Source organism: Lactuca serriola, chromosome 6 (genome assembly GCF_051521515.1).
Source record: "Lactuca serriola cultivar US96UC23 chromosome 6, Lser_US96UC23_V15, whole genome shotgun sequence".
Taxonomy (NCBI): Eukaryota; Viridiplantae; Streptophyta; class Magnoliopsida; order Asterales; family Asteraceae; genus Lactuca; species Lactuca serriola.
The window spans coordinates 11,809,956-11,836,115 of NC_136413.1; the positions used below are offsets into that span (position 1 = coordinate 11,809,956).

Sequence of the window (26,160 nt, forward strand, 5' to 3'; positions counted from 1 at the left end):
AGTTTTGGGAGGAGTGTACATTTGTGGACCGACATAAGAATTGAATACTGATAAAATAGTACCATTACATGTGTTATTAGAACAATAAGTCGTAAAGACAAATTACATAGGGTTCAAAAGACACAAATTTTGCATCCATGTGAAGTTAACAAAAGGTTCAAAGGACACAAATGGTCCCCATGTAGCAACAACATAAACTAGTACATAATATAAAGGTTCAAAACACGACACATGTCTAAAGGGACAAATCCTAATCTATATCCACTGCATTTGTTGTTGAGTTGCCTTCACCATTTTACCCATACACTGCTTTTGAAAGTTTGGTTTTCAAAATTCTCTCAGAAGGCTTTCTTGTTCTAACAGCAACCGCCCCACCCCTTGATTTAACCTATAAATAAGAAAATTACCATATTACCCTTCCATTCAAAATACTTAAAACAGTATTAGGGGTATACTTGGAAAGTTTCAAAATACATTTTTCTTTCGAACACCATGCACTCCACCACCTTCACGACCATACACATCTCCTGCACCATCATTCACTGATCCATGCACACCTCATGCACCACTATTCATTGATCCTTACACACCTCCTACACCACCATTCACTGATCCTTCACCTACAGATTCCTGTAGAAGATAACATGTCAATAATTAAGATTTACAAATTTGCTTTACTTAAATGACAACATCATTTCAATATACCTGCGTAGTCTTGGTTATCTTTGCTCTTTTCACGCTGAGCTTAATTGTCTTATTTGTTGTGGGGTAAGTCACCTTGTTGTGGCCAAGCATATGACAAGCACTGCACACAATGGGTTTACCCTTCTTTGATATATACCTTATGCTTCCCCATTTTCTTTATTACATCTCTCTTCCTTTTTTTTTTGCAGGTCTTCTAGGCATCCTTCTTCTTTAGGGAGGTAAGGATGGGGTGAATGATGTCTCTGGCCACATGTTACTACCACTCATAGGCAATATATTATTCAAGTATGTTTTATTGTAGTTTGATCTACAGAAGATAAGTTGCCATAACCTACACGAACATGTCCTGTTGTCAAGATCCACATCATAAGCTTGACCTTCATTTCTTGTCTCAAACTTGTTTAGTCAACTTGGGAGCACTTGCTAGTACCTAGCTTCAATCTTTAAACCATTCAGTAACTACCTTATTGCAGGACTAACCTCCTTTTTCCATTTCTTGTGTTTCAAGTTAAACATCCTCTCCATGATATATAACCTCAGATCCTCCAACATAGTGATTATTGGTTTCCTTCTGGCGTCCACAACTACTGCATTAAAGCTCTCAGAAAGACCATTCTCCACTGCAACACATGCCCACCCTACCTCATAAAATGCTCTTGACCAGGTCTTTGGTTCCTTTTCCATCAAGTAGTTATGGGCTTCTGGATTTAATTTTTCAATTTCTTTCATGAATACATTGAAAGATTGTGGTGTTGTTGCATTGCAAGCCTTCCAAAAAAGGTTCTCAAAAATAGCCCCTGCAAACTTCTTAAATTTTGCAAAAAATTTTCTTGCATATTTTCGATGCTCAACACAAGGAAACACCTCCTTAACTGCCTCCATAAGACCCTTGTGTTGTTCAGACATTAAGGTAAACCCAGTGCCCATACCTAGTTCAAGATCATCTCTTAGCAATTCCAAAAACCGCATCCAATTTTCCTTATCCTCAACACACACTATTGCCCATACAAATGGAAATATGTGGTTGTTAGCATCTCTACCCACAACATACAATAACTCCCCATTACATACACCCTTAAGGAAACATCCATCTATCCCTAACACATTTCTACAACTTTCTAACTAACCAGCTTCCAAATTAGCAAAACATACATAGAACTTATTGAAGTAATTCAAACCATCACCCATGCATTAGATATCCATTTTGACTGTTGAACATATATTGTTTCTTCTAATTTCCTCCCCATAAGACCATAATTTTGCATAATTCTCAGTAAGGGTCCCCTCAATAAGATTCATGGGATGTGCCTTTGCTCTTCTGCATTGACTTAAACTAACCTGTATTCCAAACTTCTTGATGACCTCCAATCTCAATTGTCTAATTGTTAACTTTTGTCTGTGCAAAATTTCCTTAGTATAATGTTCTCATATCCAAGAGTATGTGACAATTGATCCTAGTTTGTAGTTTCTAGCACAATTATGCTCAATCTTCAATGACTTGATTTGAAATGACACCTCCTACCTCATCCATGTAGCCCATAACCTAAATGGGCAAGATCCTTTGCAAACACGCCACCAACAACCTTTTACTGTCATTCTTCTTGAAGCATAGTTGGTATCCATTTGCCATAGCATAGTTACATAACATATTTTTCAATTGCTTTGGACTTTCAAATTTCATCCCAAGAACAGGTACTTGCCTCTTCCATTGCAAATCACGGTTGAAAATGAAATGGATCTCAACATCTTCTTCTTCAACTTCATTGTCACCAGTGTCACCTTCTGGAGGACATAACGTACTAAGAAACTCATCCCCACTCATCTTTTTCAAAGGTATTTTGTCAATGTCAATTACTTCATCTTCAAGACCTATATTAGGATGGGTTTCATCAGGGGCAGTGTTTCCTTCATTTCTAGGTACACCATCGTCTTCAAGGCCATTTTCATTATCTTCACTAACAACCAGATACATGTCATCGTCCCACCATTCCTCCAACCCATTCCCATTATGATCAACATAAGCTTAAATTTCCCCATATTACAAACTGGGCAAAATTTAAATCATCTACAATGGGACGAATCCCTCTAAATAAAAGGATGTTAGGTAAACAGTAGTAGAGGTTTTAAAAATCTTCCCTGATAGCTCTATCAAGAAAAGCAAAAAAGTCCCTTACATCCATACCTGCCCAATCAACATTAGTGAAGAGGAAGTAATTCCCACCAACATATCCAGAAGGATGTCGAACAAATACACCATTATAGTGTAGATGAACTCTTAGATATACAGCTTGGTTATCGTTCTCAGCGATGCAACAATGAAACAATCTTCAAAGAGTAGAATACCTTCGACAGCAGCAGTGTAATCTCAATAGTGACTAAGATGGTTAAAAACCTTAGTTCAAATCTTCATTCCTCTTCTTATAAGACGTACGTACGACTAAGGAAAATAAATTAAGTTTTTTTACCCGTTTCTACACTCTAGAATAACACACTTGGCACAATTAATAATTGGCCACCTAAGTCAACGACCATGTCACCTATTTTACCGGCTGAATAAATTCGGAAATGAATAAGGATATGAAAGACAGGTAATTTTCGAGTTTGAGGGTCCATAAAGGCCAAAAAACCAATATTGGTCTTTTAAAACCTAATGTAAAAGTTTGTTTGGTCTCTTAGACAAAAACCTAAAAGTAAATTATACAAATTGTCCTGATGGTTTAGTGTAACGTGCACGTTTGACCCTAAACTCTTTTTTCTTTGTGGAATTATATTAGCTATATATAAAGGAACTCAGTCATAATATCACAAAAGCGTATATGGCATAGTGGTAAGGGCGTATCTGGCATAGTGGTAAGGACGTATCTGCGAGTCAACTAGAGGTTGTTAGTTCAACCCTCCCTTGGGACATGCCTATTCTTTTTTTAATGTCTTCATTATATTTTCCACCTTGGCACTCCACATCACCTGGGTTTTTTATTCAAAAAAAAATATGATTAAAATGAAATTTTTCCTAAAAGTTGGAGACTTTTATAGAGATTCCTTTTTTTTTAATTCGGACAATTCATATTATGTTTTTGTTACGTCTTTAGTCTCTAACCGATTTGAAATGATTATATTATCCTTAATGCTTTTTTATTGTATTATTAATATCTACAAATTGGTAAAATAATAGGGTAACCCATATCCAACTCCCTGGAACGTTGATCCAACTCTACCTCTCCCCACTATCTTGTCTCCCACTTCTCTGGCGACTTTGACACCCTATTTGCAAGAATTTGTGAATACCCTATTTGCAAGAATTTGTGAATACGATGTCTTGTTTTTAATGTCTTTTCCATGTCAATAAACATAAACTCTCCATCCTCCTTCCTTACTCACCCATAAACAAAAATCAGAGAACCAAAATGCACATAAACAAATAGCTTCTATTTAAATCCCTGATTATGAAAATCAGAACCATGGATTGAGGTTGGGAATCGTTTTCTGGAAAAAAAAAAAAAAAAAACTATTTACCATTAAACCAACAGGTATCACAAGCATTCACAAATCAACAGGTATCACTCAGTATCCAAACTAGCACCTCCAAGACTAGTTATCCACTATTGACAATATAAAAGAGGAAGAACTTGATAAAACTAGTAGAGCAAGCCTCTTAACAGTCATTTTATCTTTCAGAGGGACCAAAGCCGCAACAAAAACATACAATTGGGACTCTTTGAGAGTTTGAGTTAAAAAATAAAATAAAAGAGTTTAGGGATAAAACGCACAAATTACCCCAAACCACAGGTACGATTCGTGTAATTTACACTAAAGAAAACTAAGAAGCTATGTTACAAAAACTTCCTTTACAACAAAATGAAAAAGGTAAATAATCTTCATATATGACATGCATGAACAAATCAAACTTTGAATGTTTGGAAATGTTGAAACTTAATTCACATTTACAAAACAAACCTCCAATTCTTCACATCACAGTGCACTTATCCTTTGATGACTTTGGTTCCTGCTTCGATGATGAAGATGAAGATGAACTCTTTGGCCTTGATGGCTGCACATGCTACATGTAAATCAGATTGTAATTGTTATTATAATTAATATAAAATTTGTTTTTTTTTTTTGAAATGTAAGGGTAAAACAGTCATTTACCTGGGGACCTGTAACAAACCCCGACTCTCCAGCTGTGTCATTACGTGGTGGTTGCGGTGGTGGTGGCTGTTGTTGCTGTTGCTGTTGCTCAAATTCTTGTTGCTGAAGAGCTATAGCCAATTGCAGATCAGAGCTGTGATACCAAAAAAAAAAAACAAAAGATTTTTATTTTTCTTTATATATTAAAATGGAAATTAATAACAAAAATAAAAAGGTAGATAAAACTACTTAAAGCCTGTGTTCTCTTGTGGTGAATTGTCAATGCTTGCAAGATAGTCCTGAAATACAAAAAACATATTAACATGATAATAAATAATATCCACATAAATTAATGAAAATATATAAATAATTGAAAAGGCTACATACAGCTGTATTAGCCAATGCATTCTGTTCATCCCACGAGTGGGATTCCTGACTTTCAGCATTGAATTCCTTAAAATTACCAGTCATAAACACTGAATCTCCATTCACCTATAAATATAATACATGGAATGGAATCATCAACTGAATGGAATGAGTTATTACATTCTAAAGAAGAAGAAGAAAACTATAAATTATAATACCTCATTAAGCTTTTCCCATACCAAATCAGGTTGACTAATATACCCTTGATCCGTAGCTAAAAGATATAGTTCACCCTCAAACTGCAAATAACTTCATCAGTTTATATATATATATATATATATATATATATATATATATATATATATATATATATATATATATATATATATCAACAAAATATATAATAATTTTATTTTTATGTTAAACCAAACCTTAAACATTGTGTTGAAATGGTTATTCCTGAAAAACACACAAAGTTCACGTTCTTTTAGACCTTCTTGCAATGAAAACAACCTGCAACGATTATAAAAAAATAATTACATATAACAAAAAAAAAAACATAAAATATGCATCCATTAATACACAAGACAAAATATACCCATATATAGTCAACTGACTAGCACTATTCTTGAGAAAATTCCTGATCAGTTCCCCTAATTATAAAAAAAAGAAACACATTAATTGATTGTTATAAAGCAAATGTTTAACTAAAAAAGTAATAAAGTCTTACCTTGTTTTGGAGTAATTCCATCTTTGCCCTTGTCCACTTGTTCTGCTAAAACCACCTCACCTTCATACATTGGCTCTCCATTTTCATAATTTGCAGTGGTACTCGTCTCCTGTATATGTTCCTCACCTTCATAAATCGGTTCACTTTCATCAACACTTGAAGTCAACACCTTTGACTCATCAATTGAGGAAATTCCATCCTTGCCCTTTGATGATTCTAAACCTGGAATAGGTGCAGATAAGCATGATGACATATCATCCAATGTCTCACCAACACTTTCAACATTTCCTTCTACATTTACATCATTGCCCTTTGCTGATTCATCCCCAGTATTATGGATTTTATCATTATCCCCTTGTGAAGAAGAACAAACTTCTTGACTTGGAACTGTTTCAAAAGTTAAATCATCACTGGATTTGTTCATTCCATTGTTATCATTATCTGTAGAAGGTTTTTGTGTACAAGACTCATTGTTTTCACCAGTATGTAATTCCTCCGGAATCACTGATTCCGGCTTTTTGGGATCGGAATCAATGTCATTCACAGCTGTAGTTAGACTTTCAGTCTCTGATAGCTTCAAGGCTTTTTCATTTTCATGTTCCGCACCAGTATGTACTTTCTCTGGAATCACTGATTCCAGAGTTTTGAGATCAGAATCAGTTTTACTCTCAATCGTAGTTGGACTGTTGGTCACTGATAGCTGCAAAGCTTTTAATAGCTCTTCTTCCTCTTGAAGATCACCTTTTCTTTCCTTTTTCTCATCAGAAACAGAATGGGGAGAATCATCAAAAGATTTAACTCTGGAAAGGGATGGTGAAGGGACGCCTAAACTGGCTGTTGTTGCAGCTACAAAATCAACACAATCTTCTTCAGGGTTATTTATGTCATTTGCCACATTTTGAGTTTCAAGGGCAACGAGTTCCCCCATTATTGTATTGTAGGACTTTAACCCAATCGCACTAGCAGTATCAAAATCCTGCAACAGATGTATGGAAAACAAACATGCTTATAACAGAGAGGGTAAAATGGTCATTTAGACAGTTTATTCAGACTAAAAAAGAAACAGGCCCAAAGAGAACATACCTGTGGATCAACAATCCAACCATGGTAAAGTGGGATGTCCAATAAATCAAATATTGCACACTCTCTTGTGAACTCAAAATCATCAATTCTGCACCAATTTGATAGTGTGTGGATTAAGTTTAAAGCTATAAGAGGTAAGGGAACATCATGCAGCATGATTTAAAAAGAAGATACCTTGTGAATTTTAAGTTGACATCAATGCCAGTTGTTAATCGGGGAAGTAAATCAATGGCATCAGCTATGTTTTGTTGCTGATTTTCAACATACCCTGCATCTTTATTCTGTACCTCAATTAAAAAGAATCAATTATGCGGTTGATGGGGTATTAAAGGCTAACAATGTGATCAAAAAGAAAAGAAGAAGAAGAAGAAGATTACATTAACATTGCTGTTTGAATCAATTAACCTCTCTGCCACTAGTGAAAGCAATTTCTCCTGTGACACTTCACCTACATCTGAGCTTAGATTCATATTGTTTCTCAACAATAGAACATTACCTAACACAAATTGCACACATTGATCATCAAAATGAAACTTGAAACTCTTATGTTCCAGAAGACGACTGAAGGAAACAAAAATCCAAGAAAACATCTGTTTTTCCAGATCAAGAATTAACCTAATGACTGATTTTTGCATTAGTTATTAAGCTCCATACTTCATAGGAAACAAAAGAAAAACGAGAAGATATTTCAGTCACGATCAATAGGAAAACAACATAATTTTTTTCTCAAACAGAGTTCAATTGAAATCAGTATTTGCTTGCAAATAAGAGTACCTCGACTCATAATAAACAGTAAGGTTAATGCCTGAGCTTCAATCTTGATTCACACCTAAAAATTTGAGAAATAATGACTGAGGTCCCTACAAACTGAAAAACTGATGTTTATTACCTAATTAACCACTAAAATATCATCAAGAAAACACTGCAGATAATTGTCTCATATAACCCTGCAAACTTTTCCATAACACCGGCCTAATTTCTTCACGTCACTGTCAAAATCATCTACAATTTAAATAAACTGACGATCGTTTCCTAATTAACAGCTTAAACTGTTCTAAAGGAAACTCTTGGGTAAATCAACAAACCCTAGAAAGAGTTGAAAAAGAGAGGTAGATAATTACAGATAGCGAGGAGAGGGCAAGGTCCATTATCGTTTTGAAGGATAATCGGAGTATTCCTCCCCAAAAATTGAATTAGTTTCGTCTTATGTAACATTTCTTTGGTCTCCGGCGAATCCTCTCGATTTCGCTGCTCTTCCAGCGGCGAGGCCATCTCCGATGAACGTTCTAGCAAGTTCTACAACAGAGAATAGTATATGTTTATACGTAATACGTGTGTTTTGGGGAAGTCAAAGAGAGGAACACAACAGGGATGGAAATTGGAAATTGGAAATTGGAAACGATGAGATGCAAGAAAAAAGAGAATCTGTCGACAAATTTATACATGGGAGAGACAGAACTCATTCATTTTCATTCTCTTTATGGCGTTTTTCAGTTACGACAGAAATAATAATTATTATTATAATATATATATATATATATATATATATATATATATATATATATATATATATATATAGAGAGAGAGAGAGAGAGAGAGAGAGGAAAGATCAAATGAGAACTCATATATTCCTGAGACCTTGAGAACCAAACGATGAAACGATGGTTAGGATGTTTTATGGTATTTTTGTAAATACATAGAAAACAAAAGGCATGGGGGTATGTTTTTTAAAAAAGAATCAGGGTATTTTAGGAATGGAAAAAAAGAATAACATAATTCATACCCATTGATTGGATTGAATCACGTCATCCTCTACTTATCTCTCTCACTCTCTTCATCCCGCCTCTCTTTGATCTTCATTACACCTCCTGTAGTGAACACTTCAGCTCGTCGATGGCGAATCGAAGAAACAATACACTGAAGGTGTACTACGGTTCGGCAGATCGATGAAATTCCTCACCGATGGGGATTTTATTAAAGAATCGCTACCTAGGGTTTGCGGAGGGTTGGAATCGCTTTCGATTTCTAATTTTTTTATTCAATCATATTGTCGATTTGATGATCATAAATGTAACCGAAGATGAAGAAAAAGAAACTTGAACGGATTTGGTGGTGTCCAGAGTACCGAAATATAAGAAACAATTAAAATTATTGTTTCTTATAACACAAATTCCTTAAACTTCCATATCTTGTCGCCATGGGGATCGATGCTCAAGTCTCCACCCTAAACCCAACATTAGCCCTACCTATTGCTTTCCAACATGTATCAACATCTTGATATGATGACTTCATGTGTTGATCCTCAAGGAGAGGTCCTTAAACCTAACAAAATTCAGGATCACTTCGAGGTTTTGATGATGATCCATGGTTGTTGTCAACGCCTAATGGATCTTCAAATAACCAGCTTTCTCAAGGCAATTTGTGGGCCAAGTAAGTGCCTGATTATTTGATTTGTATATATATATATATATATATATATATATATAATGTTGTGTGAATTTAGTAATATAACAGAAAAGAGAGAGTTGTTGTTGAAGGGAAAGAGGAAGTGCAAGAGCTGTTGGTGGATTATACTTAACTCCATATGTAAAGTCACTTTGGTTATATGAATGAAGAGAAAAAAAAAAAGAGTATGAGGGAGAGGAACAAAAATAGTTGTTTCTTTCTGTTCACAAGAGGAAAATGAAAATCATGATTGATGAAAGCCTCTTTTGTCAGAGAGTTTAGAATACTGCTATTACTACTCTACTACTCTGGATACATTACATTGTATCTTCTCCTTATTAGCCAGATTTAATTACATTCATTCCCCTCATACAAATCAATACAAAATCCATCCATCTATCAACTCTCTTCTAGGTAAATCATTTACATCATATCATTATATATATATATATATATATATATATATATATGTGTGTGTGTGTGTGTGTGTGTATATATATATATATATATATATTGTGGGGCTATTTTTGGTGATGAGGGCGTTTATGTCTTTTTGCATCTACCTGTTCCATGTTTTGACACTCCAATGCTAACAAGAGGACTTGACTTTATCAATTGTTGATCTTGTTTATCTATATGTAATGGTGTAAATTGCACAGGGGATCATGGTTCAAGATGAAATTTTGTGTTTAGGGTTTGTATGTATGTTATTGTTAGAACTTAGAAATAAAAAAGGACAAAAGTAGCCACTTTCTTTGAGCTCTTTTACAAAAATAGTTATCTGTTTTGATTTATTTTTTTCACAAATAACCACCAATTTTGCAAATAGGAGCTGCGACTATTTGCTGTGAAATTGTGTCTCCCATTTAAGGCATTTCTAGACTTTTTCTTTGTTTTTACACTAAGTTTCTGTTTTTAGAAATCTCTGTCAACATAAAACCATAGAGTTGAATGGAATTGTTTAATGAGATGGAATGTTGAGTTTATGAAATTAGTTACCATAACCCCGTTTCATTGATTAAGAATGAAATTACAAAATTTTGCTAAAAAACCACTTAAAAAGAGCTACAAGACGTTCAACTTCCCTCTCTAACCCAAACACGTATTAGCTAATGAATTATGTAGGATGCACATGCTTTTGTGTCAAATGGTAATATGTTGCTATTTCCCACTGTTTTGATAACTTTGTTTCCTGATATAGGCTCCTTTTGACTTTTGTTATTTCTCCTACAGTTGCATTATGAATTGTATTTGGATCCATTCACATTAATTTGGATTCTAGGTGTGTAGTCTCAACTATTATCTTTTTTGCCATATATAATATCCATTGTATTAATTTGGATGTGATTCATATATTTACATGTGAATTACATGTGATTCACATGTAAATTGCATGTGATTCACATGTAAATCACATATGATTCACATATTAATCACATGTGATTCACATATTAATCACATGTAAATCACAAGTGAATTACATATGAATTACGTATATATGCACACATTCTTATGTTAATCACATGAAAATTACATGTGATTCACATATTAATTACATTTGATTCACATGTAAATCACATTTGATTCACATGCAAATCATATGTGATTCACATGCAAATCACATGTGATTCACATGTAAATCACGAGTGAAACATATATGAATTACATGTGATTCACATGTAATTCACATATATATATATATATATATATATATATATATATATATATCACATATGAATTACATGTGATTCACATGTAAATTACAAGTGAATCACATATGAATTACATATGATTCACATGTAAATCACAAGTGAATCACATATGAATTACATATGATTCACATGTAAATCACAAGTGAATCACATATGAATTACATATGATTCACATGTAAATCACAAGTGAATCACATATGAATTACGTCTATATGCACACATGCATTTTGTGTGAGTGTTTTTCGTTAATTACTTTTTAAATTTTTTTTGTGAATTTCACATTTGAATCTTAAAAGATACAATCATATGTGAATATCACATTATATAATCACATGTGAATCTTGTATGATATAATATACATGTGCATTTTTGTAAGTGTTCTTGCATTAATCAATTTTTCTTAAAATTTTCTTGTAGATTTTGAAGAATATGTGGAAAATATTGAAGAGGTGAAAAGTGATAAATTGAAGAAAATATGGAAATTGTGACATGAAGAAATGATAATATTGTGAATCGTTGTAGTTTTTTTATTTTATTTTGTATCGAATAAAATACTTGTAGTATTGTGTTTATAGATTGATTAATAAAAATGAGATTTTTTATAATTTACTTACGAATATTATAGTATAAAAAATATTTATATATGCATTTGAAAAAATTGCATATATGCACCTAAAACGTTGATTTTTTTGTTAAAAAAATTAGAGTTTTTTTGTTTTTAATATTCTAGTGTTTTTTTAAAAAAAATTACAGATTTTTAAAAATTTATTTTAAAAAAAATACAATTTTTTAAAGAAAATTTGCATTTTTTTTTTTAAAATGCAGTTTTTTTTTGAAAAAATTGCAGTTTTTTTTTTCAAAAAAATGCAGTTTATTTTTTTGTTAAAAGTGCAGTTTTTTGGAAAAAAAAAAATACAGTTTTTTAAAATAAAATTGCAGTTTTTTTTTTTGAAAAAGTTCATTTTTTTTTTAAATTCATGTTTTCTGAAAAAATTAAAAAATCTCCATATTAAATCCGAAATTTGATTTATTATTTTAATTTTTTAGAACTTTTTATTAATCTTTCTATTAACAAAAAAAAATTAAACATTAAATAAGATTGGTAAGATGACGATCATGCCCTTAATGAGTTAATTTTGATCTAACGCTCCACCTTTAGTTCTCAAAAAACTATGAGTTCTTAATCGATCTCGATCTTATGTGTGTGTGTGTGTGTGTGTGTGTGTATATATATATATATATATATATATATATATATATATATAGAGAGAGAGAGAGAGAGAGAGAGAGAGGAATGATCATTTCAGAACTCAAAGTTTTCCGTGAACCCGATAACTAAAAGTGGATCGTTAGATTAATTGTTTCAATGGCTTAGATGATCAATGTCATATTTTGTAAATATGACTATGTTTAGTGGCATATTAGGTTTATGTAAACAAAATCATAAGGGTAATACAGGCATAAAAAAAAAATTAATCCTGGATATCAAGATTAGTCGATTGTCTCATCATCCATCTTTTTCTCTCACAACTTGATCAATGATCATTCCCCTCAATCAAGAACCACCAACCAAAATCCATTGTCTCCTCCATCAATTGTCTCCCTTATTGAATGAATCGAGGAATATTCAGTATCAATTGATCATGTCGTCATCAATCGTCTCCCCCTATAGAATGAATCAGCAATCGGCTACCGGATCCTCCACCTCAGTTGCCCGTTCCTCCCCTTGATCTCATCAGGTATACACAAATTCCTTCTATCATCGCATCACGTCCAACTTTTCTTCCTCATATTCTCCTTCCATCATTAGATCTGGATCTACAATCGATCCATATTTCCTTGTCGTTATCACCAATCGATGTTGAATCTGTAATACTACAACAATATAGGCTTAATTGTCACTGATCATCAACATTTCATCCTTCTTTTTGTAATATCTGAATCGATTGTAGTGTGCTTTCAAATCTATTCTTCCGAGTTCTTTCCAGCCTTCATCTATTTCCTCCATATCAACCTGCACTTCATTTTCCCTATCATAGAAACATGAGTTTAGGGGAAGATAGTGATGGACATGTGGATGAGGTACTATGCTTTTTTTCTGAAATTGAATTTCTTGGAACATAGAAACATGATTAGATCGATGTTATTGTATCTGTTTTGATTGTATACGATATACCTCACCTGATTAAGTGATTTTGGATATAGAAGCTTGATTAAACTTATTATACACGATTGTCTACAACTGCCTCAGAAATATAGGAAAGGATTGGATGCAGTGATTAGAAAGACAACAACACATGAACTCATGCTCATCACCTTCCATTCTCTCTCATTGCAACTGTGTCGCTTACATGCTAAGAAGTATGTAAATCTTTCTCATTTATGATTTATTTTTACATGTAACCATATTAATAATATTGACCATGTTATAGGGCATGTCATATACCAGAGTTTTTTGGTGTATGGTCAAGAACAACAAAGAAAGGCTGCCATTGAAGTTGTACATCTCTCAGAGAGTGGAAAGAAAATACAGATTTTCGAGTCTGATGACAAACTTTGTGAGGAGTTTAATGTCACTAAAAGCTGCCCAAAAGACTTCATAGAGAAGTCAAAGAAATGGATGCAATTTGTGCCACAAGTAAATCATCTTATGTCATTTGATTTTTCTTTGTTCTTACTAACACGCGAATCCTCTGTTAACCTTAAACAATGTTCTATTTCAGGATAAAGCTTCTGGGAAAAGTTTTGAAGATTGCCAAAAGTCGGGAAATGCAACTGGAGTAAGATAAGTTGGATAATCTAGTTTATTACTTTATTAGCTTCTGAACTATTATTTGGATATAAGAATTTCGATCAAGCTGCAATTATTTTAACATATGATGAAATATTACAATCATGTAATGCTCTGGATTAACACGAATTAATCATCTACTCTGTCAAGCTGCTTATCGATTTCCCTGAAGGTTAGACTTGTATGGATATTTGATTTGATTTTTATTTAAGTTAAGCTTTTCATTTTTTTTTGACATTTATTGGTTGTAAATATTATATCACTTGAAGTTTTTCAAGGAGTGCCAAAAGATAAAACCAACATAGCCCATCAAGTCCCAACCTGCCCTTTGCATGTACTGAAGTTGTGACCTTTGTTTCCACAGTTACTACAAGCCACAATAACAAACTTTCTTGTTAGTTTCCAACTACCATGTGGGCCATGACCATGAATCTCACTGGGACCAACATCTGACCTTTGACTCTGACTCTGACTCTTGCTTTGACTTCTCTCCTTCATGGATTCCCTTCTCTTCCTCTTGGGTCTCCTAGGTTGTACAGTGTGGGGGAGGTGTGATCTGCATTAGACACTCACTTCTAGGCCACAGTGCCCGACCTTTAATTGGTTCCATCTTGTACCCATATGTAGTTTTCCAAGTTTGTAGCTAGTTCACCTTGTAAACATAAGTATGGAGCTTGTGTGCACTCCCACCATGATCTACTTTGTTATACAACACAAAAATCACCAAGACATTCAAGGAACCACTTCCAAGTTTGACATTTTTCAATGTCTACAATGGCATATGCAAATGGGTATATGCCATTGTTGGAATCTAATCTAACCGCATTTAAGATCTAGCCTAGATAAGGGCCTTTGATATGAGCCCCATGTAACCTCAAGAAATCTCTTAAAAAACTTTGAAGCCTTTGTTCACCCCCTAGACAAACATAGATCCTTTTGAAACATCTTGAAGTGCAATTCACCAAATTGGGTTCTGAAGCATCTCCAAGTTCTAATTTGATTGTGGTATTAGGATTGGTTGACTGCAACTCAAGGATATAGTCACTCAGAACTTCATATTGGTTTTTTAATCACCTACCACATGCTTTTTTGCATCTGCTTTAGGTCTAAAAACTTTATGAAGTGAGAAACCCAACTCCATACTTTTTTTCTAGCTGTTCTTGGAGAGCTTTAACTGGGATGGTAGGGTTGGATTCTACCTGATCCATAGTTTGTTTGGACATAAACTTTGTTGTTGCAGCTCTGACCTTCCTTGTATTCATACAAGTGTGTTTGTCTTCATACATTTTAATGTACCAGTTGATTGCATCTGTAGACCTCGAGGCATGTAGCACCCAAGGACAAGAAGAATCTACTTTTTCCTAACTTTTCCCACCTTGTTTATCCTTTTCTTTACTTTTCCCATTACCTTTCTCAGATTAGGTAGGTCCACCAACTCTATCATTAGTAAATGCCACAACTCCTTTACATATGGCCTTCAATCTGCATTTGTCATCTTTTTAAAGGAAATATTCTTTTTTGTTTCCAATGCATGCATTCTGATTTCTGCTTACCGTTATAATTTTAACCTATTTTAAAATGACACTTATGATACTCACCTAAAGAACAACTTTTTTCCTTAGTTGTTTCAAAACCACTCTTCTTTTCTTGTCCTGATCAGAATCCTCATCCATGGAATCAAAAGCATCACTGTTAATGATATCTAACTCATTGGGTTCTTCATCCCTCTCATGTTGTCTTGGATTCATAGCCATTTTATTCAGGAGCTCTACTTTTGTATCAATGCTTATGTTAAAATCCTTCATATCAACTTCAACATCTTCAACTACATTATCTTCATCCACCCAATAATCACTATCATCACTATCATCTTCCTGGTCTATTTCACTTCCTTCTTTACTTTTAACCTCATATATATTGTGTTTTCCACTATTATCCATGTTAGACTGGAACTTATCTTCACTTCTATCTTGGACACAAGCATCAGTTTGAAAGTCAAAATCCCAAAATTCATTCATCCGAGGTTGGTTTTCTTCATCCATATGAGGTTCATTGACTACTCCATCAACATTGCTTGGTAATATTTGTTGGTAGAGTCCAAGATCAAAATCAGTAGCTGCCTCAACAAAGTCTTTGGCTATCTGCTCAGTCCCACCAGTATCATCCAAGTATATTTTCTTATTGCAAGATGACATCATTGAAGCGTTTTGAACATTCTAACACTCCTAAGGTGTACATGAAACCCTAGAAACCTTGGATCTATGTTTTACTATGATACATGCAAAATTGTTTTTCCAAGGTTCTTAACCTATCTAGCATAGCATGGGAAACTTTTAAACATAAATGCTAAAAGAAGAACATACCTTTTGTTGTTTGGATTCCTTGAGAACCTTGTGAGCCTAGCACATCAAGTGTGATGCCTCAAATGTCTCACACAACACCACAACACTTGGAATAACCTTGAGAGAATTTCAATAACACTCAAAATTCGGCTAGCCCTCTTATTCTTGCGTGTAGCGTAGATTTTTTTCTAGTCAAGGGGTCTTTATATAGTTGTGACACAAGTAGGGTTACACCATGTAAACCCTAGTTGTCATGGCTTTCCATATTCCATGATCCATGGGTTTGTAATCTCCATGGACTACCCATGAAGCACCTTATGGGTTTTAGCTCAATCCATACAAACCATGGATCATTAGCCCACTATACAAGAATAAATGATTTACACAATCAACCCCATATATTTAATTAGTCTCTTTTTGATCACTTAATTAATTCCAAATTAATTCTTTGATCAATACTAATTAAATAATATTATTAATATATTAGAGCTTATAATATATTAATAATCCTTAAGTGTCCTTTCTCTCATTTAGTCTATCCAACTGTTGCAATGCCATGCAACCCAAATGGACCATGCTAACCGGGTCAAGTACATTCCAGGAATAGTTATGAACTTAGACATCTAATACAATAGTCTCCTACTTGGATAAGTCTAATAACTATAACTGCAAGAATGGCTTCAGGAACCGATCAGTAATCGTAACTCTTTCAAGGTCTCGCAGAACTAAGATGATGATGATACGCTATTTAAGATAAGTGATCATATAATCCTCTGTTCTAGATATCAGCCGGACAAATACATGGAACAATGTCTTACTTATTGTCCAGTAGTTTGTTTCCCGATTTTCGATTTGTTTGACATAGAACTTAATTGAACACATCAACTTAGTTCTGACTGGGGGCCCGGTACATGGGTCAACACAAAATCATCAAGGGGCCCATATATCGCTTCTAATCCAATAAGGAACAGATAAACTTCGACTCATATGCTTGTTCTACTGCTTGTTGAATCATACACAAAGGCACGTTTTATAACATTGAGTTACCAAGGGGTTTTCGTACAATCAATGTATAACCAACTCATAGGCAACAAATCATATCTCTAGGTTTGAAGAGTTATATGATATTACCGTCTCACAATCACTCGAGATAAATTCCATGAAGTGATACAAGTGAGCGTGGGTTGAATCCAATACTCAAAACTTTTGAGCACTCATGACTGTTGTAGCAACACTTTTCTATGTCCAACATCTTAGACATCTACAAGCCAACTCATGACAACCTTGATTCATATCTACTTCCAACATATGACCGACTGTGGAGAATTTGAATAATATGATATATCATAACATAATTATTCTGGAAGTCAAAACATGCAAAATGAAACAATAGTAAACGATTGACAAAAGATAGCAACACTTTACTCATAAATAAACAACAAATTTTATTCATCATCAAATGTCAATTACACTTTACACATTTCATAGCTATCTAACTACTAAAACTAATATCATCCTTCAACCCTATGTGCCTTGCATGCTGGAGATGCTTAACCCTACCCAGTCCCTTCGTGAGGGGATCTGCCAGGTTCTCATCCGATGATACCCTCTTTGCCACGAGGAGTCCTTCTATTTGATGTCTGATGAAATGGTATTTTCTGTCGATGTGTCTGGATCTCCCGTGATCTCTTGGTTCCTTTGCTAAGGCAACTGCACTTTCACTATGACATAAAATCTCTATAGGCTCCTTTATAGCTGGTACAACTCCAAGGTCTCCAATGAAGTTCTTTAGCCATATAGCCTCCTTTGCTGCCTTGCTTGCCGCTATATACTCTGATTCGCAAGTTGAATCGACCACTGTCTCCTGCTTGGAACTTTTCTAAGAAATTGCTCCTTCGTTTAAGGTAAAGACCCAGCATGACTGAGAGCGGAAATTATCCTTATCAGTATGAAAGCTAGCATCATTGTACCCTACTACTCTCAAGCCATCACTCCCACCAAGGGTAAGGACCCAGTCCTTAGTCCTCTACAGGTACTTGAGAATGTTCTTTACCGTAGTCTAGTGAGCCTTGTGAGGGTTCCCCTGATATCTGCTGACCATGCTCAATGCAACGGCCAATTATGACGAGTACAAGTCATAGCTCACATGATCAAGCCTACAACAAAAGCATACGATACTCGACTCATCTCTACTATCTCATCCTCTGTACTCGGGCTCTGAGTCTTACTCAGTCTGGCGTTACTCTGGATCGGTAACTCTGCTTTCTTGGAATTCTGCATACTGAACCTATTCAGCACCTTCTCCAAGTAGGTACTTTGACTAAGTCCAATTAGTAATTTACTCCTGTCTCTCAAAATCTTTATCCCTAGGATATAGGCAACTTCTCCAAGGTCCTTCATAGTGAAACACTTCCCAAGCTAGGACGTCACTTCCTGCAGAGTTGGGATGTCATTTCCTATGAGTAGTATGTCATCCGCATACAGTACCAAAAAGCTAACTATACTCCCACTAGCCTTGACATATACAGAAGATTCATCTTTACTCCTCGAAAATCCAACCTCTTTGACTTTCTCATCGAAACAAAGATTCCATCTGCGAGGTGCTTGTTTCAATCCATAGATGGATTTCTCAAGCTTACACACTCTATTAGGGTACTCTGTACTGACAAAACCCTCTGGCTGACTCATGTAAACATCCTCAGCCAACTTTCCATTAAAGAAAGCAGTCTTGACATCCATTTGCCATATTTCATAATCATGAAATGCAGCAATGGCTAACATAACCCTAATAGACTTAATCTTCGCTACTAGTGAAAAGGTCTCATCATAATCAACTCCCGGAGTTTGAGAAAAGCCCTCTGCAACCTGTTGTGCCTTATAAGTGTGTACATTACCATCTATGTTGGCCTTCTTCTTGAAGATCCATTTGCACCCGACTGTCTCACGACCAGGTACATTGTCAACCAAGTTCCAAACTTGATTGTCATACATGGATTGTATCTCGCTGTCCATAGCCTCTTTTCCATTTAGCAGCCTCAGGGCCTGCCATGGCTTCTATGTAGCTGTTAGGTTCATCCAGACTTACCAGTGTGTTATCACTGATAAGTGTATCACCTTCCGCAGTAATATGGAAACCATAGTAATGCTCAGGTGCATTCCTAACTCTCGTGGAACGCCTCAGAGGTACATACTCTTCTTTTGGATCAACAGGAGTTTCCTCCTTAGGTTGATTGCTAGGGTTTGAGGTTCCTTCACCACTTGACTCTTGAATTTCTTCAAGGTTAATTTGCCTCCCACTGTTTCCTTGGCTTATGAACTCTCTCTCGCGAAAGACTCCTCTCCTTGATACAAAGACCACATTATCACTGGGTCTGTAGAAGAGGTAACCAAAGGATCTCTGTAGGTAGCCGATGAAAATACACCTCTCACTTCGAGGTTCGAGCTTATCATGAGACTTGCGCCTCACAAAAGCCTCGCAACCCCAAATCTTGATGTGGTCTAGATTGGGAACTTTTCTAGTCCACATCTCATGAGGTGTTTTGGCAACCTTTTTTGTAGGGACTAGATTAAGGATAGGGGCGACAGTCTCTAAGGAATACCCCCAAAATGAGATTGGTAGCGAAGCTCGACTCATCATGGAACGAACCATGTCTAACAAGGTTCGTGTAACATCCCAAAATTCAAGCCCAAAAATTTCATTTTTGATTAATTAATTCATAAAACATTCATTAAGAAATATTGTATAAACACGTCATCTCAAAACCAAGTATCATGTTTGAAACCCACAACCATGGACAAATGTCATATCAGAGTACAGTCCCAGAAAAACACCGTGCGAAATTCATATGTGAGTGTCTGTGATGCCATGCTACGCCGCCGGCTCCTTCCCCTAGGATGAAGAGGTACCTGAAACCAAAAACTGAAACCGTAAGCACAAAGCTTAGTGAGTTCCCCCATCATACAACATACCATACAATACCATCGATATCTTTCAACCGGTAATCATCATCGGTATCTTTCAACCGGTAATCGTCATCGATATCTTTCAACCGGTAATCGTCATCGGTATCTTTCAACCGGTAATCGTCATCGGTATCTTTCAACCGGTAACTGGGGACTATTCCACCCCTACTACTAGCATACAATAGGAAGATATAATCACACATTCAGACATATCCGGGTACTGACCTACCCCTTGGTCCTAAGGACCACTATCAGGGAAACTATCCCTATCATGTAACATATCATACAAATATAACTCATAACCAAACGCAAACCAGACCAAGATAAATTATCACAAAGACAATTATCTTCTAAGTACTCCTCAATGGTGGGCCGACATTGTGGCCTTAGACCCACCCCTACTGGAAGGTAACTCACCTCGTATCTACTGAACTGTGCGGGAATCCTCTGACTGCTGCCACTACTGCTCCGGAAATCCACCGGCTAAAATTCCCACAAAACACTTAGTCAGAGACTGACATCTACCCTTAGGGTAAAATGACCATTTTACCCCTTGACCAAAACAAAGTCAAATTCAAAGTCAACTTCCAGTTGACCTGACTCGCCGAGTTGACGAGTCAACTCGCCGAGTCCCTATCCTTCCATCAGACCTCATACCCGTCTCTACTTGTCGAGTTAGGTGATGACTAGACAAGTTTTCCTTCTAAATGAACACCGAATGAATCCACATCCGACTCGCCAAGTTTTATGAACAACTCATCGAGTTCATCATCAACTGATACTCATGTCCTGACTTGACTCGCCGAGTTGTATGAACAACTCGTCGAGTTACTCTTCATCCTATGAACACGTTCTGTCCTCGACTCGCCGAGTTGATGAACAACTCGCCGAGTTCCATGAAGATTGTCTTGGACTCGCCGAGTCCGTTCTTGCACCCGCCGAGTACCATAAATTCCCATAACACTTTGCTTAGTCCAGAACGTTCGGTCACTCCCCGGGACTCCTAAAACCCTTCCACACTCAACTGGTCCTTATGACCCTCACTGATATGGGACAAAAACCCTTGGACTCGCCGAGTCCAGGAATGGACTCGCTGAGTCTATCACATTCCTTACTAAGAACTTCGATTTCTGATGTACAACACTTAACCAAATGATAGATCCAGGCCCCCAAACTCGATCTAGCACGTAAATTTACAAACTTTACGTGCATGCATGGGACATTAGAGCTTAAAAGGCTCTAAAATGGTTCTTTTGTTACATGGGGCCTTCCTTGGTGCAAAAAGCAACCTAGATCTGACTTGTGGCTCATAAAATGACATGATACAGAAGCCCAAACCCCCAACCATGTTTGCAAACATGGTTGGCCACCAAAAATGGCTTATAGAAGCCCTAAATCACCCCAAAGAGGGATCTAACAAAAGAATGAGCAAGGTTCAGACTTTATACCTTCCAAAGACTACAAATGATGAACCAAGCTCGAATCCTTCAGTCCCCTCTTGATCCTTCTATGCTCTTCCTTCTTCCTTGAGATCAAAACTCACAAGAATCACTCAAAAAGCCTTAGATCCTCACAAAAACGGCTAGGGTTTGCTATGAGGAGTGTTTGGGAGCATAAAGGGGAAAAAAGACCGCATAAGGTCGTTTAAATAGGGTGCAAACCCCTGGATTAGGGTTTTTGCCTAAATAGCGGCTACTCGCCGAGTCCGCAACTTAATCCCCGCGCCTCATCCCGCTTCTACTTGGCGAGTCAGTCCTTCGACTCGTCGAGTCCAAGGCCAAAATGAAAAAAATAAATGAAGATTTAATAACAGAATACATACCAAGAACCAGGTGCTATAAATCTCCCCCCACTTATTTTAGACTTCGTCCTCGAAGTCTGCCGCTCGATCCTGAAACAGCTCGGGGTAGTGCTCCATCATCTCACTCACCGGATCCCAAGTCCATTCCGACCCCTTCCGGTGCTGCCACTACACCTTCACGAGTTCTACTCTTTTGTTCCTCAGATCCTGTTGGGTAGCAGATTCGTTTATGTATTGCGTCATTGGGCTCGGTTAATAGTCCATTATTTTGTACTCCGGTTTGGGCCTGTCCAACCGTTGAGCTGTAGGGTTTAGTATATAATAATATGTTTGCATGCATATTAGGTTAACGATAGAGTACGATTGATAGAAGACGATAGCGTTACAGATTTATTTCTTTATCGTTCCTGTAAACCCTTTAACCCTCTACAGTTGATGTTCTTTATCGAGCTCTTCCGAGGGTTGTTTATAAATCATTCGACACGTTTGATTCACTTTTGAGTTGTTTGCTGTTTTCTTGTTCTTGCTGTTTGCTCTTTATATTACCTGTTTAAGATCTAATCGATCTTCAAGTTTAAGTTTTAAACTTATCAATTGGTATCAGAGCAGGAGGCTGTGTAATCGATACACTTCTTTTCTGTGAAAAAGGTTTCGATTAGGGTTATTCCGCAATTATTGATATTTATTGAGCCGTCATCTCATTATTGACGTATCTTGATATTTATTATTTTGCCCTAATCTGATTTATTACAAGTCTGATCTTTGAACAGGTTATTCGATCATTATGGACGAGTCGCAATCTAATCCCATCAATATTTCGAACAGCATTGGATCAACCACGAAGATTCCCATCCTGTACACCCATGATTATGAAGTCTGGGCGCATCACTTTGAAGATTATGTTATAGGATCTGAGGATAATAGATACCTCATCTGGGAAGCAATTGTTTCTGGACCGTTTTCTCATTCTGCAACTTCAAGGATTATTAAAACTCAAAAGGAGTACAATGATCTTCTGAAAGATGTTAAAGATATTGCGCAAGATGAAAAAGATAAATTTCAATGCAATATCAAGGCATTAAGATTAATCAGATTCGCCCTTCAGTCCGACACTTTTAGGCTAGTGAGTTCATGCACGACGGCAAAGGAGATTTGGGACAGGCTACGTGAATTGTATTCTACAGACGAGGATCTTGAACACTCCATTCAAACCTTACTCTTGTCTGAGTTTGGTGAATTCAGGCAAGGAGCCGAAGAAACAGTGACCCAAACGTTCGATCGCTTCAATCATCTTCTCAGCAAGATGATCAAACATGACATCGAAAGGAAGCTTATTGAGCAGAAGGTTACGTTCTTAAATGGTCTCAGATCAGAGTGGAGAGCAGTGGTGTCCACAGTTAAAGCCCACGAGCAATTTAAATCATATTCATTGGCGAAACTGGTGGGCATTCTCAAATCTCAAGAGAAGATCGTGTTACAGGAGAAGAATGTGGTCTCAAGCCTAGGTTCGTTGGCCCTCTTGCCAAAAAGTAAAGCTGTGATGGAGGACGAAGACCTCAACTTGGAGGATTATGACCTCACGTCTGAGGATTATGCTATGATGGTGTCTAACCCCAAAAGGTTCATCAAGAAGAGATTCCCCACCAACAAAAACCGAAACTGGCAGGGGAGTTACAGTTCAGAAAAGGTTAAAGATGAACCGAAGGTTGAAGAGTCTAAGAAGGAACCGAAGGCAGAAGGTGATTCTGGAGTTAGCTGCTACTATTGTGGAGGAAAGAACCACTATGCAAAGGATTGTGTCCTCAAAAAGATGGCTGAAAAGGATGAGGAAAAGGATGAAGAAGCTTTGCTGCAGAAAAAGCTTGATGAGATCAGGAAGAAGAAATCTACCGCTAACCCTTCTATGAATGCTCTAATTGTGCAGGGTTCGGTTGCTGATGACGAGTTCGGTGGCGTGGAGGTTTGGTCAACCGACTCTGAAGATGATGAAGTGAGGAAGCCTTCTCATGGAAAGGCTTGTGTGGCAAAAGAGGAAAGCAAGTGGAGGAAGGTGCTTGATGGTGTCTGACGTATCTCAGATGAGGGGATACAACACTGATGGTGGGAGTAATGAACCGAAGGAGCAACAGGATATGTGCTTTACAGCCAAACCGCTCAGCGTGCAGTTCAACGAGCTTGATGAACTGATTAAGAAGGTACAATCGGTTTTTGTCTCATTTAAAGTCCCACAATGCTCATATGAAAAAGAACTAAAAAGTGTTAATTCAAGAATCTCTCATCTAGATAGTAGTTTAACTCAAATTCGAGTCACCAATTCTAACCTAACTGATCAATTAAGCAGGATGTCTTCGAAGAGTGAGGAACGGCGCATGTGGATCGAACTGAAGGAGTGGGAATTAGTCTAAATTAAAGATGAAAACATTTATTTACAAAGAGACAATTTAAAGCTTTTGAAACAGTGAAATGTTTTTTGTTTGATTGCTAAACGTCTTTACACTAATATTACTCAGCTTCATCTAGATTGTGAAATAGGACAAAAGATTCGTCGCATGATTTTGCCCTTCCTTGAGTTTAAGGAGGATGAAATTGATGCCGAAGCATATAATTGTGAGAGTGTGATATCATTTGAAGACGTTAATCCGACATATATGTATGGACTGGACAAAATAGAATCTTTCATTAAATGCAAGGACCATAAGGACATGCTTAAAAACCTTTTGGATGAAAATGATAGACTGAAACTGAGAACCGAAACCATACAAAAATTTGACTCTTTAAACGCCAACTTGAGCTCAGAAAACAAGATTGATGTTGAAAATGCATCTGAGCTTAATGAGGATGACAATATGAGTGAAATTTCTGTATACGGTTGACTGCTCAGAATTTGTGAAAAGCGAACCTGAAAACCACAAGAATCTTATTTTAGAAAATTCAGTGGAATTCGCTCGTATGTCCCAACAAAAGTCCCCGATCCTTGCTGAGAAGGACGTTGTATATCAAAATGTTAGGACCACTCCAAATCAAGTGTACAAGGTCACAGGAGTAACCGAACATCAGACTGCTGAACTCACAGCAATTGTAAACGAAGACAATGTTGATGGCTGCGATGAGTTCTTCTGGTCAGCTCCAATCGATAATGTTGATGAAACGGTAGGCTTATCTGAAAGGACCTCATGGAAAAGTAAAGGTAGATACGTGCCAGAACCCTTGAACAAGCCCGATAACTTTGATGTGCCAAGTACTAGTGGTACGAAAGACATTCCTCAAGAAAATGGAAGTCTGGCAAAAGAAGACACTCCATCTAGTGAAACTTCCTCAGTTCAAAGTGAACCAGCCAAAGAAAAACCGAAACCGAAAGCCAACATCCATCATCAACCGAAGCAGATGAGAAATCAGAAACGTCAAAGGAATCAGAGATACAGGAAGAATCTCTCTGAAAGAAAACAGTTCTGGCAATCCCAGAATGCTTATTTCTCACATCAAGACAAGAATCTAAAGTATGAGAAAAATCCTGTTGAAACGCACGAGAGCCACAACAACCGAAAGCAAAGGTTCGGTTCAGAAAAGAATACCAACCAAAAGCAAAGGTTCAGTTCTGAGAATGACTCCAACTGAAAGCAGAGGTTCGGTTCAGAGAACGAAACCAACCGAAAGCAAAGGTTCGGTTCTAAAATCAAAATAGATCAAAACTCTAAGGTCAGTCCCACCAATGATCAAAAGCAAAAGGGTCACCTAGAGTCTCCAGCCAAGAAGTCATCTCAATCTAAGCCCTCTCATTCTCACTCATCTAATTCTTCTAATTCTTCCAATTCCTCTCCACCTCGTCCTAAATCCCATTCTGTTCCTTCTCAAAAATCTCAATCATCAGCTGAACAAAAAGGCAAACAGAAGGTTTCAGCATCCAAATCAGAGTCTAAACCGAACGCACCTAATCCTAATAAAATCAAAGTTTTTACCATCAAAAAGAAAGATGAAACAACACTAATAAAACGAACATATCTTGTTGACATCTCTCTTACTATTCCTGTACCTGTGAAAGGCTCACGTGGACCCAAGAAACTTTGGGTTCCTAAATTTGCTTAATTTTTGCAGGTTAT

General features: G+C 36.4%; 2 protein-coding genes across 5 annotated transcripts; one reads left to right on the forward strand and one right to left on the reverse strand.

Moving 5' to 3' along the window:
* Positions 1-4,344: 4,344 nt before the first annotated feature.
* On the reverse strand, positions 4,345-8,479 carry LOC145058204 (FAM63A-like protein (DUF544)). 4 transcript variants are annotated; one of them, XM_079006117.1, is made up of 13 exons: positions 8,131-8,269; positions 7,784-7,876; positions 7,387-7,505; positions 7,184-7,290; positions 7,010-7,097; positions 5,927-6,902; positions 5,795-5,849; positions 5,628-5,709; positions 5,415-5,495; positions 5,218-5,322; positions 5,080-5,129; positions 4,852-4,984; positions 4,345-4,762 (listed from the first exon to the last, which is right to left on the reverse strand). In XM_079006117.1, the coding sequence occupies exons 2-13, from the start codon at positions 7,791-7,793 to the stop codon at positions 4,670-4,672; spliced, it is 1,899 nt and encodes a 632-aa protein (XP_078862243.1). In that variant the 5' UTR covers positions 7,794-7,876; positions 8,131-8,269; the 3' UTR covers positions 4,345-4,669. The 4 variants fall into 4 exon arrangements, with proteins under 4 accessions (XP_078862243.1, XP_078862242.1, XP_078862241.1 ...); XM_079006116.1 differs by having other exon boundaries at positions 7,784-7,838; positions 8,131-8,261; XM_079006115.1 differs by lacking the exon at positions 7,784-7,876 and having other exon boundaries at positions 4,345-4,753; positions 8,131-8,479.
* A 4,208-nt stretch (positions 8,480-12,687) lies between these two features.
* On the forward strand, positions 12,688-14,115 carry LOC145058784 (ATP-dependent DNA helicase SRS2-like protein At4g25120). Its single transcript, XM_079006683.1, has 4 exons — positions 12,688-12,905; positions 13,418-13,527; positions 13,599-13,804; positions 13,890-14,115. Exons 2-4 carry the CDS (start codon positions 13,464-13,466, stop codon positions 13,953-13,955), a joined length of 336 nt encoding a protein of 111 aa, XP_078862809.1. The 5' UTR covers positions 12,688-12,905; positions 13,418-13,463; the 3' UTR covers positions 13,956-14,115.
* The last annotated feature ends 12,045 nt before the right edge of the window (positions 14,116-26,160 follow it).

What these genes read in the sequence shown, in the direction of transcription:
- LOC145058204 (XM_079006114.1), bottom strand. Translation starts at nt 8,281, where the DNA reads ATGGCCTCGCCGCTGGAAGAGCAGCGAAATCGAGAGGATTCGCCGGAG. An exon ending in TTGCCCTCTCCTCGCTATCT is followed by an intron (nt 7,506 to 8,130) that starts GTAATTATCTAC and finishes AATTTGTGTTAG; the next exon opens with GTAATGTTCTATTGTTGAGA. An exon ending in TATGGGAAAAGCTTAATGAG is followed by an intron (nt 5,323 to 5,414) that starts GTATTATAATTT and finishes TTATATTTATAG; the next exon opens with GTGAATGGAGATTCAGTGTT.
- LOC145058784 (XM_079006683.1), top strand. Translation starts at nt 13,464, where the DNA reads ATGAACTCATGCTCATCACCTTCCATTCTCTCTCATTGCAACTGTGTC. An exon ending in TGTCGCTTACATGCTAAGAA is followed by an intron (nt 13,528 to 13,598) that starts GTATGTAAATCT and finishes ACCATGTTATAG; the next exon opens with GGCATGTCATATACCAGAGT. An exon ending in GGATGCAATTTGTGCCACAA is followed by an intron (nt 13,805 to 13,889) that starts GTAAATCATCTT and finishes GTTCTATTTCAG; the next exon opens with GATAAAGCTTCTGGGAAAAG.